Source organism: Equus caballus, chromosome 5 (assembly GCF_041296265.1).
Source record: "Equus caballus isolate H_3958 breed thoroughbred chromosome 5, TB-T2T, whole genome shotgun sequence".
Classification (NCBI taxonomy): domain Eukaryota; kingdom Metazoa; phylum Chordata; class Mammalia; order Perissodactyla; family Equidae; genus Equus; species Equus caballus.
In genome coordinates this window covers 101,385,442-101,400,887 of record NC_091688.1, presented here as the reverse complement: position 1 = coordinate 101,400,887, position 15,446 = coordinate 101,385,442, and the positions used below count along the sequence as shown (strand labels likewise).

The 15,446-nt window shown below is 42.6% G+C and overlaps 1 protein-coding gene across 2 annotated transcripts in view; it reads left to right on the top strand.

Annotated features, from left to right (window-relative positions):
* CACHD1 (cache domain containing 1) overlaps positions 1-15,446 on the top strand; it is a 197,350-nt gene that overhangs the window by 118,376 nt on the left and 63,528 nt on the right. For both annotated transcript variants that reach the window (XM_023641952.2, XM_023641953.2), the window contains one exon: positions 7,919-8,025. In XM_023641952.2, the coding sequence (XP_023497720.2) occupies positions 7,919-8,025 (107 nt within the window). The remainder of the gene's footprint in view (positions 1-7,918; positions 8,026-15,446) is intronic.

Below are 15,446 nucleotides of genomic sequence, written 5' to 3'. Positions count from 1 at the left end.
GGGGGTTCTTGTTTAATTCTTTTCAACTGGTGTTGCTCAAATATTTAAAGAGGAGACACTTCCCAGAAAGAATGAGCAGGGGGCCTGGCAAACGGAGGTGAAGCGATGTGTCTCCTGTCCTGTCACAGCAACCCAGACGCTGTGGGGCTGTCACGAGGACCAGGGTCTGGCGGGCATGGGCGTTGGTCGGGTCCAGACCTTCCTTAAATTTGCTTCCCAGAAAAGTGTGTGCTCTTCTTAAAATGGGCCTCGGTGGTCCCGCGGCACCCACAGCAAGGGCCTGCCGTGTGCTTTGAAAACCACGGAGGCCTCTCAGCATTGGCTCTACACCAGCTTCCCATCTGATACCAGCTTTTGCTTCCAGAAGATCTGGTGTTGGTTTTTTTTTTTTTAAATCTTTTGCACCTGTCTCAGCATTTTAGCAGTGGTTACAAACAAGCAAACAAGTCAAAAATGTTTCTTACCCCATTAGCTGTCATCATCTTGGCTTTGTTCATGGACCGACTACCAGTTTAAGGCTTGCTCTTCTAGGATATCCGCAGGGATTGGCTTGTTAGATTATTCCCTTAAACGTGTTCATGAGCAATACCGCATCTCACCATCATCCTTGGAAGCCTCACTGTGGGGGTGGTTTTTGTCTGCTATGGGATAAATTGGGCAGGCTTCGCTGGAGATGTTGAGGGAAACCCAGGGTTCTGAGTGATTTGCCTGGCAAATCACCTTCCTTAGGAAATTTAAACAAAGACCAAGGGAGAGATTCAGGAAGTAAACCCCAACTGGTGTATGTGTCTCTCTCCTTTATGTCTTTTTCTTTCTAAACTGGGACTCGACTGAAAAGTTGATTTACACTGTGAATTGAGGCTGAATGAAATCCAATTGGAACTCACTTGAACACTGTTTTGATGTAAGATTCAAAGCTTCTGCAAATTTATTTTATCTTCTACATTTGCTGATCTCCTGCTTGTAAATCCTGTTGAAGGAGAATAAAAATGACTGCAGCCTGATGGGAATTCAGTGTCTGAAGTTCAAAGCAGTTTGCACATCAGAGCAAACGTCAATCAAATGAACATCTTGCAAGGCAGGCAGGGAGTGAATTTCTCCATGGGGAAGAGATCAAAGTGGGAGTCACAGTTCTGTTTTCTCCCTCGGGATGCAGTTTCGATCAGTTCATGAAAGTAAATCCAGAAGGAAGTTTTTTTTTTTTTCTATTTCTTTTTTTTTTTTTTAAGGTACGAAAGATGGAGTTATTTCTCATGAAACTGAATTTTAGGCACTGGTTTTATCTTAGGAAAATAAGTACAGAAAGCGGTCATCATCCAGTATCTCCGTTTTTTAGAGTGAGGGTCTGTGGGAGGTTGAGATAGGATTGTTCTCTTACTGTTATTCCTTTTTTAAAGCACAGATATAAAGTTAAATTGAAACCTATGATCTTACCAGTTCTTGACCTTTCCATAAACCTGGAATTATGTAAAAGTGACTGGCAGCTCCATTCTTCTCAATGAAAACTCTTTTAGGTGACTCCTAAGAGTAACTGACATGTTTTTACAAAGTATCATAAGCATGAACTCACATTACTCTTAGTCTCCAAATCAGGGTGGATAGCATGTTTGTTTTTTAAAAATCATTTTTCTAAAAGGCACACGTGCATAAAATGCCTTCCTGTCTTAGGCACGTCCCTCTGGGGTGAGGAGGTGGCTACTGTAGCAGGGATGGCTGAGCGAGTTTTACTCCCGTGTTTGGAGTCCAGAAGAAAAGCAGGCATCCGGAGAGAGAACCGCGGGGTTTTGCTCTTGTAATTACTTCTCCTAGCCGGCTTAGCAGCTCAGGACATGCTGTTCTCCTGTGTCTCTTAAACCCCACTGTTGACACCTGCTTCCATACCAGCCTAGCACGCAACAGAAGCAGAGCAAGGTTTATTTCTAGGTGTTTCATGTTAACTCAGCTGGGACGCGCTGCTCCACAGCTGAGGCTCAGGCGTGGGAGGGAACTCCAGGCAAACTATTGTGATATCCTTGCCACACTTACAGGTACCATGTAGAATGAAACAGGAGGAAGGAGAGTGGTTGTCACGTGTCTGAATTCTTTCAATATCAGAATGTGGGGGCTTGATAGCTTTCACTACCTGCGTTTTAGCCGGGGAGAAAGAATTAAATCAAATTCTGAAATGAGATGACAGTCTGTTTTCATCCTTTGTTAGTAAACTCTCAGAATCCAGATGTCCTTGAACTAACGGGACGACAGTTAGATTGCCCTCTGGCTGAGGTTTCCCTGCAAGGTGGTGGTTTAATTCTGAGACATCAGGATTGTCCTATGGATTCCATCAGGAAAAGAACTTCTTCAGGTAGTTTCCATTTTATTTTCGGATCGAGCCTGATCTCTGGGAGGCCGTGTGTCTGCACCACATCAGTGGGGGCTCCCTGGGCAGTGTTTGGGTATTATGCCTTGCCCACATTTACAATAAAACTTAAGTTGTGGCCATTGCCCTTTATGTTGTTTAGCATCCTGCGTTCATTGTCCCCTGTGAGAATTTTTCAGAATTTAGTGCAATTTCCTCTTTCTTGGTCTTTTCCTATTTCTATTTTATTGTCTTTGTTATACATAAGCCATTTTTGAAGGTTCTCAGATTACCAGAATGCCAGGCTCTTTCTCTCAGAGGAGAAAATTGGTACCAGGAGAAGGAATAAATTGGTGTGAGCTGGCACCAGGTCTGCTGTCTCACTTCTCCATGCAGAGAATGTTGATGCTCAGCCTTCTGTCCATCTGGAACGTCTAGCTGCCAGAATGAATGAAACAAGAAAAAGTAATCCAAAAATGGCCAGTCCCATAGCTATGCCAGTGGTGAACATTTAGAAAGCCCCTCCTTTAATAGCCTCTTCCTCCTCCGCCACATCCTCATCTTCGTCCATGGAATTCTCTCTCTCGGGAGCTGTCCATTGTGAAGCCTTGTGTTTAGCTCCTGTCATTTTCCATTAAATAAACAGCAAGGATTTCCCCTAAATCCTGCAGTCTTTCAGAGCAATCTTTTCCTTTGAGAGAGTTGAATTGCAGATGACCTCACTGATGACTTGGTTGTGATTGATTGAGATACAGTGTAACGTATTCATTATGAAGGGGAGCTCAGACACATGTTCGTCTCTTGGTTCTGCTGCTTCCCCGCTGTGAACCTTGATCTTAATTTGACATTTCTGTGCCTCAGTTTCCTAGTCTTTGGATGGAGATGATGACACTATTTCCCTCAGGGTTTTTGAAGAATTAGATGAATTAATTCACGTAAAGCACTGGGAATACACTTCCTGTCTGATAAGCACGTAGTAGCTGTTAACGGTTATCCTTACTAATACATCCAATTCTAATGCAGTGCTATTATTACTTATTAAATGCTTTCTGTGTACCCGACTTTTAAGAGCCATTTTCTGATTAAATTCGTAACACAACCTTATCAAACAGGTACTGTTAATATCACCATTTTATAGATGAGAAAACTGTAGACTTAGAAAATGCAGGTTTTGTGCCCGACTTACAACAATAAGCAGTTTAAACCCAAACTCCAGTCCGGGTCTGTGTACCCCGAAGCCCCTGCTCCTGACCGTGACATGGCCATGCTTCGCCAGGGTAGCAACTCTTCATTCATCATCGATGTTCAGTGAATGTCACTGTATAAAATACATGCAAGTTTCTGGTGACTTAGCTCTCTGCATTTTCTCGTTAGTCAGTCACCAGTAAGAATCTGTGGAGAACTACACGTTCCCAGCAATGTGCTAGCCCTGAGAGAGAAGTAGAAATCCTCCAGCAGCTTAACCGTCCCAGCAGGGGCACTGCGGTTCATGAGAGGGTTAGAGAGAGTTGGGAGTTCAAGGGGCGCGCGGTCAAATCTAGGCAATTCGGCTTCCAGAACAAAATCTCCTGGCATCTCACCCCTCACTTAACACAGCTTTTTTGATATGAGGGAGGCAAGTAAGTAGGATACTTTGCTCATTATTTATAATAAATCTTATTTTAAAGTTGCTATTGATTAGTATTTTGTTGATGTAAAAAGAATTTAAAGCCAGTCAGTCTATATCTAACAGACGTCAGTGATGATGACGCTATGTTAAGCCTGATTACAAAACAATAGACAAAATAGTAAAGAGAGACACAAGCATGGAACTAAGAGGCTGGATGGCACTAGCCGGTTCGGAGAAGGAGGGACTCATAGCCGGGCCTGACAGGAGAAATGTGAGGTGGGAGGATGAGTAGAGCTCGGCTTTGCAGAGCGTCACAGTCCGGATCCAACAGAGAAACATGTATTGAGGGACTGGTTTGGTTAGAACTACAGTTTGGAGATCGTGGCAAGAGAAGGCTGGGTAGATTATTGATGACAAGTACTACATTGTGAAACCTTTTTATGACTGACAAATATTTACTGAGCACAGACTTTTGTTAATGAATCACTTCCATTTTTATTGTTATAAAAATGTTTTCTTTAATGCTCTCAGAGATGATCCTTTGAATACAGAGAGGAAAACCTATAAAAATAGTTCCCTGGTCTCCCCGGTCCCCAGGAGCGAGTGTTCGTTTCACAAAGGCCCAGGGAGTCTCTGCGTGCTCAGCACTGGACTTCAGTCTTCTCAAGGGCAGAGGCTGTAGCAGGGGTCCTGGCTGTGGAGACCTCATCCATGGACACAGTGCTGTTCCAGGTTTATACTTTTCCTGGGAGAAACTGTCACTAACTCTCCTGAGTTGTCCCTTTTAGCAAGTTCTTCCTTATGTGTCACTTAAATTAAGCCATGTGGTATGTGGCCCATCCTCGAACAGGGAGTTGCATGACGGGTTTAAGTCTTTCTGAGGTCCCTGACTTGCTGTATGATCCGTGGTGTCACTTTTCTCAACTGTGAAATGGGCAAGTGTTAAAGGGGTTTGTAATTTGTACAGCAAAGTCCAGATGAGAGTTGCAGGTATTCCTAAGAACTATTCTGTTCTCTTGATTCAAATTGGAAGACCCTCTGTCCTTGATCTCTTTGAGGCATGCTGGGAAGTACCTGTGCTCATGCAGAAAGCCATTCTACTGCTTTATTTCTGAAGGAATCTACATGGCAGGATTGGAGGGCTTCTTGTTTCTGGGGAGCCTGTCAAACTCAGCTTCTTGGGCCTCACCCCAGACTCACTAAATCAGACTCTTCCAGGGTAGAGCCCAGGAATCAGCATTCCAGCGTGCATCCCAGGGGATTCTGATGTGGCTAGACTTTCAGAATTAGGAACCATTTATCCGAGTCCTGGTCCTCACCTGCTAGGATTTCTGGAGCCCTCTGGGGAGCCAAGGACAGGGATAGGCACTGGTGCCCTGTTGATAGAAGATCAGTTACTATGAGCGCCTGCTTTTGACAAGAACAATGCTAAGAGTCATATGTACGCATGGTAAAGAAAACCAACAAAATGTGGTAACTGCCCTCAGGAAGTTCCTGTCTATTCATGTAGCCTGAGGCATGAAAATCCATCCATAAAAAATACACAAATGGAGCCACAAATTAAAAATGGTGACACGTTTTGAGAGAAGATGGGGGCACTTGACATAGATTGGGAAGTCATCCACAGTGAGGATAAGCCTTTCTCGGAAAGTGACAAGTGGGCAGAGACCTGAAGGATGATTAGGTGAATAATCAGCAGAACCTTCTAGACTTGCACTATCCAATATGGTAGCCACTATTCAGTGACTGTTTACATTTAAATTAAAGTTAAACCAAATAGAAAATTTAATGTCTTAGTTACATTAGCCACATTTCAAACGCCCCATGTGGCTACCGTATTGGACAGTGCAAAAATAATACATTTTCATCATCTCAGAGAATACTCTTAGACTGCCCTGGTCTAGACCAGGGGTGGTGGAATGAGTCTGGCACACCACGTATTTTGAAAATTAAGTTTTATTGAAATACAGCCACGCTCGTTCTTTGTGAATTCTCTTTGGCTGCTTTCACACCACAATGGCAGAGTTTAGCAGTTGTGGTAGAGACCATATAGCCCACATGGCCGCCTAAATATTATCTGGTCTTTTATTTAAAAGAATGTGAGGGGATAGATGTAATGTGGCTCTCCAGCACGGAGAGCAAGGCGGTTGCTCGTGTAATGCTGCTATTGCTTCACAGATGCTCAAATGCTAAAACAAGAGGGAACAGTGAGCTCATGTTGCTCTGCCAGCGTGCACTCAGGCAGCTGCTGGTGTGTTAATCTCTTCCTTTCCCTCCGTCTGTGGCTTTTGAAGCAGCAGTCTTCTCGTCTAGACAAATTGGAGCAGATCCAAGAAGAGTGACCACGTTGGTGAAGCAGCTGGTTCGTGGAGGCACAGTTGACAATGTTGACATAATTTTGTACTGGGTTAGAGGTTGGACTAAGGGTCTCTTAAAATCCACTCGCCTCCTCCTTTGAGATGATATGGGTCAAAACAAAACTGTTTAACTTTTGCTTTGGAACCCAACACACTGTGTGAAAACCTAGTGCCCTTGCTTATACAATGAGTTCAATATAGTAGATCTTATAAATCATGAGGTGTGCTCAACAGATAATCAAAGTTCATGTGCAAGTAGATTTTGATTTTGAGGAGTGTTTCGCCCAGGATATATAGCTTCTCTACCTGTGTTAATGGAATTTCATTAATGGTATTCATTATCTGACGTACACATTTTAACACAAGTTTTAAAAAACCTAGTTCCCGGGGCTGGCCCCGTGGCTGAGCGGTTAAGTTCGCGCACTCCGCTGCAGGCGGCCCAGTGTTTCGTTGGTTCGAATCCTGGGCGCGGACATGACACTGCTCATCAAACCACGCTGAGGCAGCGTCCCACATGCCACAACTAGAAGGACCCACAACAAAGAATATACAACTATGTACCGGGGGGCTTTGGGGAGAAAAAGGAAAAAATAAAATCTTTAAAAAAAAAAAAAAAAAAAAAAACCTAGTTCCAGATTGAGTTGATTTGGAGGGAACACTTGGAAACTTCATGAGTCTTCTCAGTATCTGCAATCCTAAATAGGTTACTTAGAAGTCCAAGATCTTTCTCTTTTGTTACTTCTGGATTAAATTCACTTAGAAGTACTCTTAGTGACTGGTACATGAATTGGTGTATTTTCCTGTTATTTTCTTGCAGATTGGCTTGTTCTAGCAAATGAGTCATTGGTTACACTAGTACTTTTTGATCTGTGCTAGCCAGAGCACTAGCATTGTTCCAGCTCAGGTACTACCATTGCACCACCACTGAACGTCGAAAAAGACCTTGACCTTACCTACGTTACAATCTAGAAGGTGCAAGCTGTGTCATGTACCATGAGAGGAACTTTGGTACATTATTTACAATCTTGGTGACAGCTCTGAAAAATAAGTCTTATTATCTCTTTTGCTTTTTTTGAATAAGAAAACTGAGACTCAGAAAAACTGAATAATTTGTCCCTGGTCACGTGTTCAATAGTGACAGAGTGGAAACTCAAATCTAGATCTCTCCCACTCCACAGCCATTCTTTCTCGTCCACTACTGTCGATTTTTCTTCTTGGTCATTGGTTTTCAGATAGGATAATTTAAAGAATTGTTTCGTATAGGACATCAGAGCTCAAGTCTGAATTTTGTAATTCTAGTCTGAATTTTGGCGCATCTATTCTCTGTATGATTTTATCAATAGAACCTGACTCAGATTCATTGGTGGAAAGATTGGCGATAGGTTATTTTTATCTCCTTAGAATTGAACTTGATTTCTAAAACCTTCTAGATACACATTTTCCCCCGACACACTGTTCTGAAGTGATTCTTTTTAACATTTAAAATCTAAATTACAATTTTATTGTTTCTGAGCTGACCTATTTTGTACGCAGTATTAACTATGATTTTTGTTGGTTTCTTTTTGTGGAGTGAATAACCACTAAAGAAATATTGCTAATTCTCTTTTGTTTTTTCAGATTTGATGGGAACTTTAATACCAATGTATCTAGAACAATTAGTTGTGATCGACTTTCTACTACTGTGAATAGCCGGGCCTTCAATCCAGGACGAGACTTAAATTCAGGTCAGTAATCTCTTGGTTTTATAAAAGTGAACTGTGTTCTGCCACATTCAAGTTGAACAATTGTATTGCTTCAGACATTTTCCTTTAAGTTCTGAAGAAAAAAATATCATATACTTAAAGTAGGATATTTCTTTCTGGGAAGTTAACACTCAAAAGATGGAAAGGAAGAAGAAAACCAAGCTGAGAATGTCGTATCAAGCATTTACTGCATAGCTATACCTTGCTAGACTCTTCAGTTCATGATCTCATTTGTTAGGAGTTACACATTTGTTGTTTTAAAGGTTATTCTAGAGAACCAGTTATCTTTTCAGGAGTAGATGCTGAATTTCATTTGTATTCCCTAATTATAATTTTTAATTTGTTTTGGGGTTTTTTGGAAGAAGGATGAGGGAGCTTTTCCACTAATAAACAGTGCCATGTTGCCATATATTGAGGTTGAACTTTCCTTCCTGGTCTTGTTGAAACTCAGTCGTATATAATAGTAATAACTAATATAAATAATACCTGTATATGTACTTATATGTAGCTTCAAAGTGACATAGTGTCTCTGCCTTCTTGCCCTGGAGTTGCAGTCTATTTTTCTCCCCCTATTTGTCTCGTTATGTACGCTTGTTGATTAATGGGCCTCAGAACCCAAAGGATTTGCCTTTTAAGAGCTGAAAGTACCTTTAGAAGTCACCACCAGCCTCGATCCTCAGGTTTTAGCAAGGAAGAATCTGAGGCTCAGAAGGGTCCTAAGACTTCCCTTATGACTGGAGAGGTGAAAGGTCTAATCCTTAAACATGAAGAATTGTACTTCCCAAATTCCAGGTCTCTTGCAGACTTGTAAAACCCAAGAGAGAAGCCAGCCAGAGGACCAGAATATTTACTCTTAGAGTCCTATCCAGTCTTGGCCCAGGGGAAGAGTTGTGGTCTTTGGGAATTGTATACACAAACCAGGTAATCTATTAGGTCAAGAAAGAAAGACTTGTGAGCTTTATGTTGCTTGAGGAGAAGAAAACTATAGCTGCCAGCTAAATGGTCCAGCCTAGACCTGCCAGGAGTATATTGTGTAGACCCGGTGTATAATGGATTCAGTTATTTCTTTTGTTGGTCAGAGAATCTGGGGTCCTTCTGGAGCAGATGGGGTTTACTACTAGAAAGGAAGCTCAGTAGAAATACTTTTCATAAAAAATAATTGAAGAGAGCAGAGAAGGGCATAGAATGGGCAGAAAAAATGAATTATGGATGATTCCATAGTTGCACAGGACACGGAGGTGGAACTTGAGTCTTCCGGTTCCCAAACTCAGTACTTACCTTCTTTTCTTCAGATATGCTCAGTAACAGGCGACATGTTGCTGGGGATGAAGACCTGAGGTAGAAATAGCCATCTTTGAGTAGGGTCAAATTTAAAGGTGTTCCGGAAAGACAGTGTAATCCGACGTTTTGTGTAGTTAAAATTTTTACAACACGTGTTAACTTCTGGGCTACCCATTTGCATTAATAAGAAAAAATAGTGCCTTACTGTTTTTTGTATATATGAGATCTAGAAGGGCTCGTACATAAAAGTTAATAGTTATCTTTTAGGGATGGAAGAATAAGGTATTTTTACTTATTAATTTTCTTAACTTCAGGCCTGCATTACTTTTATAATCAAGGGGAAAATAAAACAAGAAAGAATGATAGACTACTTTTGAATGTATTTCCACTCCTTTCTGGTAGACAGTATCTTTTTTTCACACATCTTTGATTGTAGATCCTTGTGCTGGTGTTGAGGTTCTGGACAAAGCCCCAGCACCCTCCTGGCTGTGTGATTGGGACACTATAAAGCGTGGACTGGGGCAGACAGCCTGATGCATGCTCACCTGGGAGCCAGAGCAACGCTCCCCTGCCAGGATCGCTCACCTCACTGGGCCAGACCTTGGAGGATCTGGAAGTTACTGCAGCCAGGGCTACATTCTTGTTGCCTTATTTTCTATCTGTTCGTTGTTTCTGATAATGAGCATATTGTTGAGATCTATCTCCATCATCAATAGTCGTATTACTGTGCCTTTTTCTTAGTAAAGACAGAAGCCATTCTGCCCAGTAATGGCCTCCTACCTACTAACTGGAATGAATAAGTACAGTAGAGTTTATTCAACAATTATTTTATCAAACACCTTCTGTGTGGTAGACACTCTGCTTTGTACTAGGTCAGCTGTAAACAAAACAAAAAGCTTATATTCTAGGAGCCAGGAGACATAGATCTGAAGTAAATATGCATGTCAGGTGATGATGGATGTTATGGAGGAAAGTAACAGGGTGAGACCTGAGGGGCCTGGGGGGATGGCGTGGAGGGAGGAGAGAGAAGGAAGGGACTCCCCAGTGGGGTTGTAAACCATGGGACAATGAGGACGTGTATCCCAGGCAAAGGCTTTGAGTTGGGAAAATGTTTGTTGTGCTCAGAAGCAGCGAGAAGGCCCCTATAACTGCGGTTCCATGAATAAAGGAGGAGAGTAGAAAAAGATTAGGCCAGGGAGGTGGTTGGGGCCAGATCTCCAAGAGCCTTGCTTTACTGGCCATTATAAGGACTTGAGCATTTGCTCCGAATGAGATAGAAGCTGTTGGGGGAGGGGGAGGAAAGAGTTCCCGCAGATAAGTCACGTGATTTGACTTAGGTTAAGAGGTTACCAGCTGCTGCCACAAGAATAGGCCCTAGCTGGCAAAGGTGGGAGCAGGGAGAGACCATTTAGGAAGTTATTCCAAAACCCAGCTGTCAGGTGATGACGGCGTTCATGGGGCAGCAACAGTGGAGGTGGTGAGAAGTGGTTGGATTCTGAATATGTTTTGAAGGTGGAACCAGTAGGATTTGCTGATTAATTGGATAGGGGGAGGGGAGGAACTGTGAGAGTAAGAAAAGAGTTGGGCAGGACTTCCAAGGTATTTGGCCTTGTCAACGAGAAGGACAGAGTTGCCATTTACTGTGACAGGGAATGCTGGGGGAAGAGCAGGTTTGTGTGGGAGGCAGGGAATCAACATCGCAGTGTTGGAAAAGTTAAATTTGAGAGGCGTATTAAATATCCAAGCAGATACGTCTCATAGGCAGGTGGATATCCAAGTCTGGAGTCTGAGAAATGGGCCAGACTGGAGATTTAAATTTGAGATTCATTGTGCATCAGTAGTACTTAAATCATGAGACTCAATTAGATCACAAAGCAAGTGGCTGTGGGTAGAAAAGAGAAGAGGTCCAGGGACTGAGTCTTGGGGACCTTTACCACTTAGAGATCACTGAAATGAAGAGGACGCAGTAAAGGAATCTGAGAAGGAAGTCAGTCTGGCAGGAGAACCAGGACAGCCATCTCCCTGAAGCCATGTGAAGAAAGTGGTTCAACGAGAAGGGAGAAATCATGTGTTAACTGGGTCCAGTAAGATGACGGCTAAGAAAACTGACTGACAACTGGATTTTTAAACATATAGGTTATTGGTGAACTTGACAAGAGTTGTTTGGTGGAATTATTGAATAGAATGAACAGCTGATCCTAGTCAGTTCAAGCGCTTAAGAAGTAACAAGTGTTGGAGACAGTAAGTACTTGAACTCGTAAGTTTTGCTTAAAGGAGAGCTGGAGGACCATGTGGCGTCAAGAGAATATTTTTAAATTGAAAGAATGTACAGCAAGGTTATGTGCTAAAGGAAATGATCCCCTAGAGGAAATCTAATATGGTAGAGAAAAGCTAATCTCATAGAGAAATGGAGCTAAGGGAGGTGATTGCTAGAGCCTTTTCCTTGATTGGGCAAGAGATGGTTGGGTTCCAAGTGGGGGACTAGAATCACAGAGCGTTCATTCTTAGTGAGAGGAGTGAGGGTAGAGTAAGTGTGCCCATAATGATCGATGTAGCATAGAGAACTTGGAGACATTCCCTTTTAGTGATCCTGTTTCCTCAGAGAATTAGGAAGCAAGATCATCAGCTGAGACTGAGGTGGAGGAAGATGTGTTGAAGACCTTGTAGTTATATTAGAATTATCTTCTATGACTGAAGTTTTGGAGTAGAACTCAGCTGCACAAATAATTAGAGATCCTGACAAAATGCTGTTTTATTTGAGTACTTATTTGTTAAGGGAGGGATGGTTTGAAAAATCAGGAGGTGGAGAGGAAGAGGATGGTGAGGGTGGGGATATTTGTTAAAGACCAGATCTTGAAATCTGCTATTTCTAAGAACATGCTTCAAGTATAACGTACTGCCTAACAAGCGTTGTTCTCAGCACAGTTGACGTAGCTAGACTTACAGGCAGCTTTTGGCAATATGCAGGTATTTGAGAACTGACTTGCTTGCATTTGAAGTTTTGTGACATTCCACCAGGCTGTGGCTGCTTCCCAAAGTCCACATTCTTGAGCAGTCATTTGTAATGTGAGAGGAGTGGGAGACGGTGAGGCTGACCTCAGAGCTCCCCCTTTTCCTCCTCTCTGGCTCATGCCCCTTTTCAGAGCAGAATTAATGTACTTGGTGGGCTATCACATGTCTGATATTTACATCTGTAAGATGTCCAGCCTGAGGCTCTTTCAGACTGTATATAATCCATCAATGGGTCCCTAATTGATAACACAGTTTCAGATTGCCTTTCAGACTAGCTGGAAACAGACTCACATAAGTTGTAAACTATTCCTGGCTTCATTTATCCAAAACCAGGTCATGTGTCCATCCATCCAACGCACATGTGTATTCTTTTTCTTGACCACCCCTGCCAGATCTTGACTTTTTAAATTGACTCCTTCTCCCTGATTCCATTCAAATAACTGATGTTTGACGGGGCATGTGTTATATTGTGGTGCTGGTAATGTTTTGCTCAGGTTCCTTCCTGCTTTTATCCCTAGTTTCTCTCTCTCTCTCTCTTTTTCTTTTTTTCAAATTCCTGCTGAGCTATTTTCTTGTGTGTAGCCTGATCCCTAAAGAGAGTTTATTTGAAGAGTCCAAGGAAAGTTGCCTCTTGCTCTCTTCAGTTATGCAATGGCGGTGAGAGTGGAAGTGGGAGTTAGTCTTTCTCGCCGAAAGAAGAAATGTCTGGACTTACTTTATTGTGTTTGATTTAAAGAGCATTTGAAGTTGCAAACTTCAATCTTGGTAGTGTTGCAGTCTTCATTGAGAAACGGATTCATGGGGCGTCGGGGCGTTTGTAAGTCACGTTACGGCGGTGGATGCTGTAGGAGGTCCAGGCGGGTGCTGGAGCCTGGAGCCTGACTGTGCTGCTGATTTCAGTGGCTTCATCACTTCCTTCTGTTGAGCGACAAGGATTGGCTATGTGCCATAGGGTCTTCACTATTCTTTAAAGTACTATGAAAATTACCTCTTAAATAGGCTAATACTAGTGCAGTGAAAAGCTATACTCTACCTAAAAACTAAAATAGAAGAGTAAAAATAACTATACTAGAAATTTCTGGTTTGTTTTTATACCTCCTTACCCCAGCTTCAGGATTGCGTTAATGTCATAGAAGATGTGGTAATTGTTTGTATAACATCTAAAAACTATTCAGTCACTTAGAAATCTAGATTACTGAGGTGCTGTGATTCCGTTTACGTTCATATGTATGTCTGTGTATATGTTTATGCACACGTACGCTCACATGCACACACATACACAGTGAAGTACACGGACAGAGGGCCCTTTTCGTCACCTTGACCTCCCTTCAAGCTCTATTTCTATATTGAGAGCTACTTCAAAGTCTAGTCTTTCTTATAGTTTCTCAACAACCCTATGATGCTGATTTGAGGAGATTTTATTAGCCACATGTATTCTCATGTAAATGCTCTCATAACACACATGATCATAATGGTTACAGCCTGCTGTTTTGTTTTTGCTTAGCAAATGTAGCCTGAATATTCTTTTGTGTGTATGTCAATAAATCTATAGCGTTGTAGTCATGATTATATCATATTGGTGCATTAGTCAGTCTACTCCAGTCCGACATTTAGATTGGCCCAGGTTTTCACTGTCTCATTGCTCCCTTGAAGGATTTCAAGTGACCCCTCCCAGTTTTCCTCACACTTGATGTGTGAACTCTTTTGAAACTCTGTAGTCCTTTGGGTTCTGTTTCTCCTCTTCCTTCTCTGCTCAGTCCTTTTCCCTTCTTTCCTCAGGCTCCCCTCCTTTATTCTGTTCCAAAGGGTAGATGTCTCCACATGTCTTCTTTTTACCAACTTCCTCCCTTCACTAAATGGTACCTCCCTGAGTGTCCTCATCAGCTCTCACCTCACCTCCCACCATGTGCTGCCAATTCCACATCCCCGTCTCCGGCCCTGACCTGTGTCTGAGTGTGTTTATTGTGTCACCAACTTCAGGACACACATCTCTCTGATTGTCCTGTGGCTCCCTCAAAAATTAAGCAATCAGTCAAAAACCAAACTTTCCTCTGAACTCACTCCCCAGTCTGAGTTCACTATTGCAATTGTCAGTACCCCCATGCTGGCTACACTGGCAATTCTTCCTCACCCTTTTCCACCTAGTACCACTCCAGGTTTTAACAGTTTTGGCTTGAGTCCGTGACCAAATGAGAGCATGAGTGAATGAATCTTTGTCAAGTATTTAGTATATGTAAACACCTTGCCTAGGCATTTACCTGTGTGTTCCTCTTCCTGCGCGTCCCACCAACTTATGACATAGGTCTCATTATCCTCTTTTCATTGAAGGGGAAACTTGGCTCAGATTTCGTAGTTCAAAGATGTATCTTGAATCCCTTTTGTCTTTTCCACTGCTAATGCCAGAACCTTAGATCTTTGCTGCCTTTCTAGAAGACTAATTAATGTAGAAGCATCCTGAAAGCCTTCCCTGCTTCTGTGCTCTCCCTTTTTCAGTATATCCTGCATGCTGTAGCTGTTGTGAAAATACCTGCTCTGTCACTCCATTTCTCAAAAACCTCTGACGGCTCCCTTTACCTCTAAGATAAAGGTGGAGGCCTTTCAACTGCGTCTTCTGCTCCTCCTCCTCCTCCTCCTGAAGCCCTCTGCGCTCTACCCACAGGGAATCGCTCTCATTCTTCAAATCACCAGCCTCTGTCACTCCTCCCTACTTTTGTTCACGTTATTGTTTCATCCTAGAACACAATGCCTGCCTTCTCTGACTTGTAAAATATTGCTCATTCCTTGGTGTCTAAGTTCTTTGTCACCTTCCCTGACCCTAGTAGGTAAGAGTTCCTCAGCTGTTGAGCAGGATGGGTTAACCAGGAGGCAGAGTCTGAGATGGAGATCGGCAGGCTGTGGGGGAGGGGAAGGAAGCAGGATGGAGCAGTGGGAGAAGACGGTTGACATAAGCCTCAGCAGAGTCCTCAGCCACCCCCCAGGGAGCTTAGACGCTGGGACGGCCCTTCAGAGGTCACTTTACTCTATGGTACGTTCTCATTATAGAATCTTAGTTTTTATATTGGGCATCTACTTAACCCTCTACTCCTACTTTATTTTTTGGGTGCCGAGTC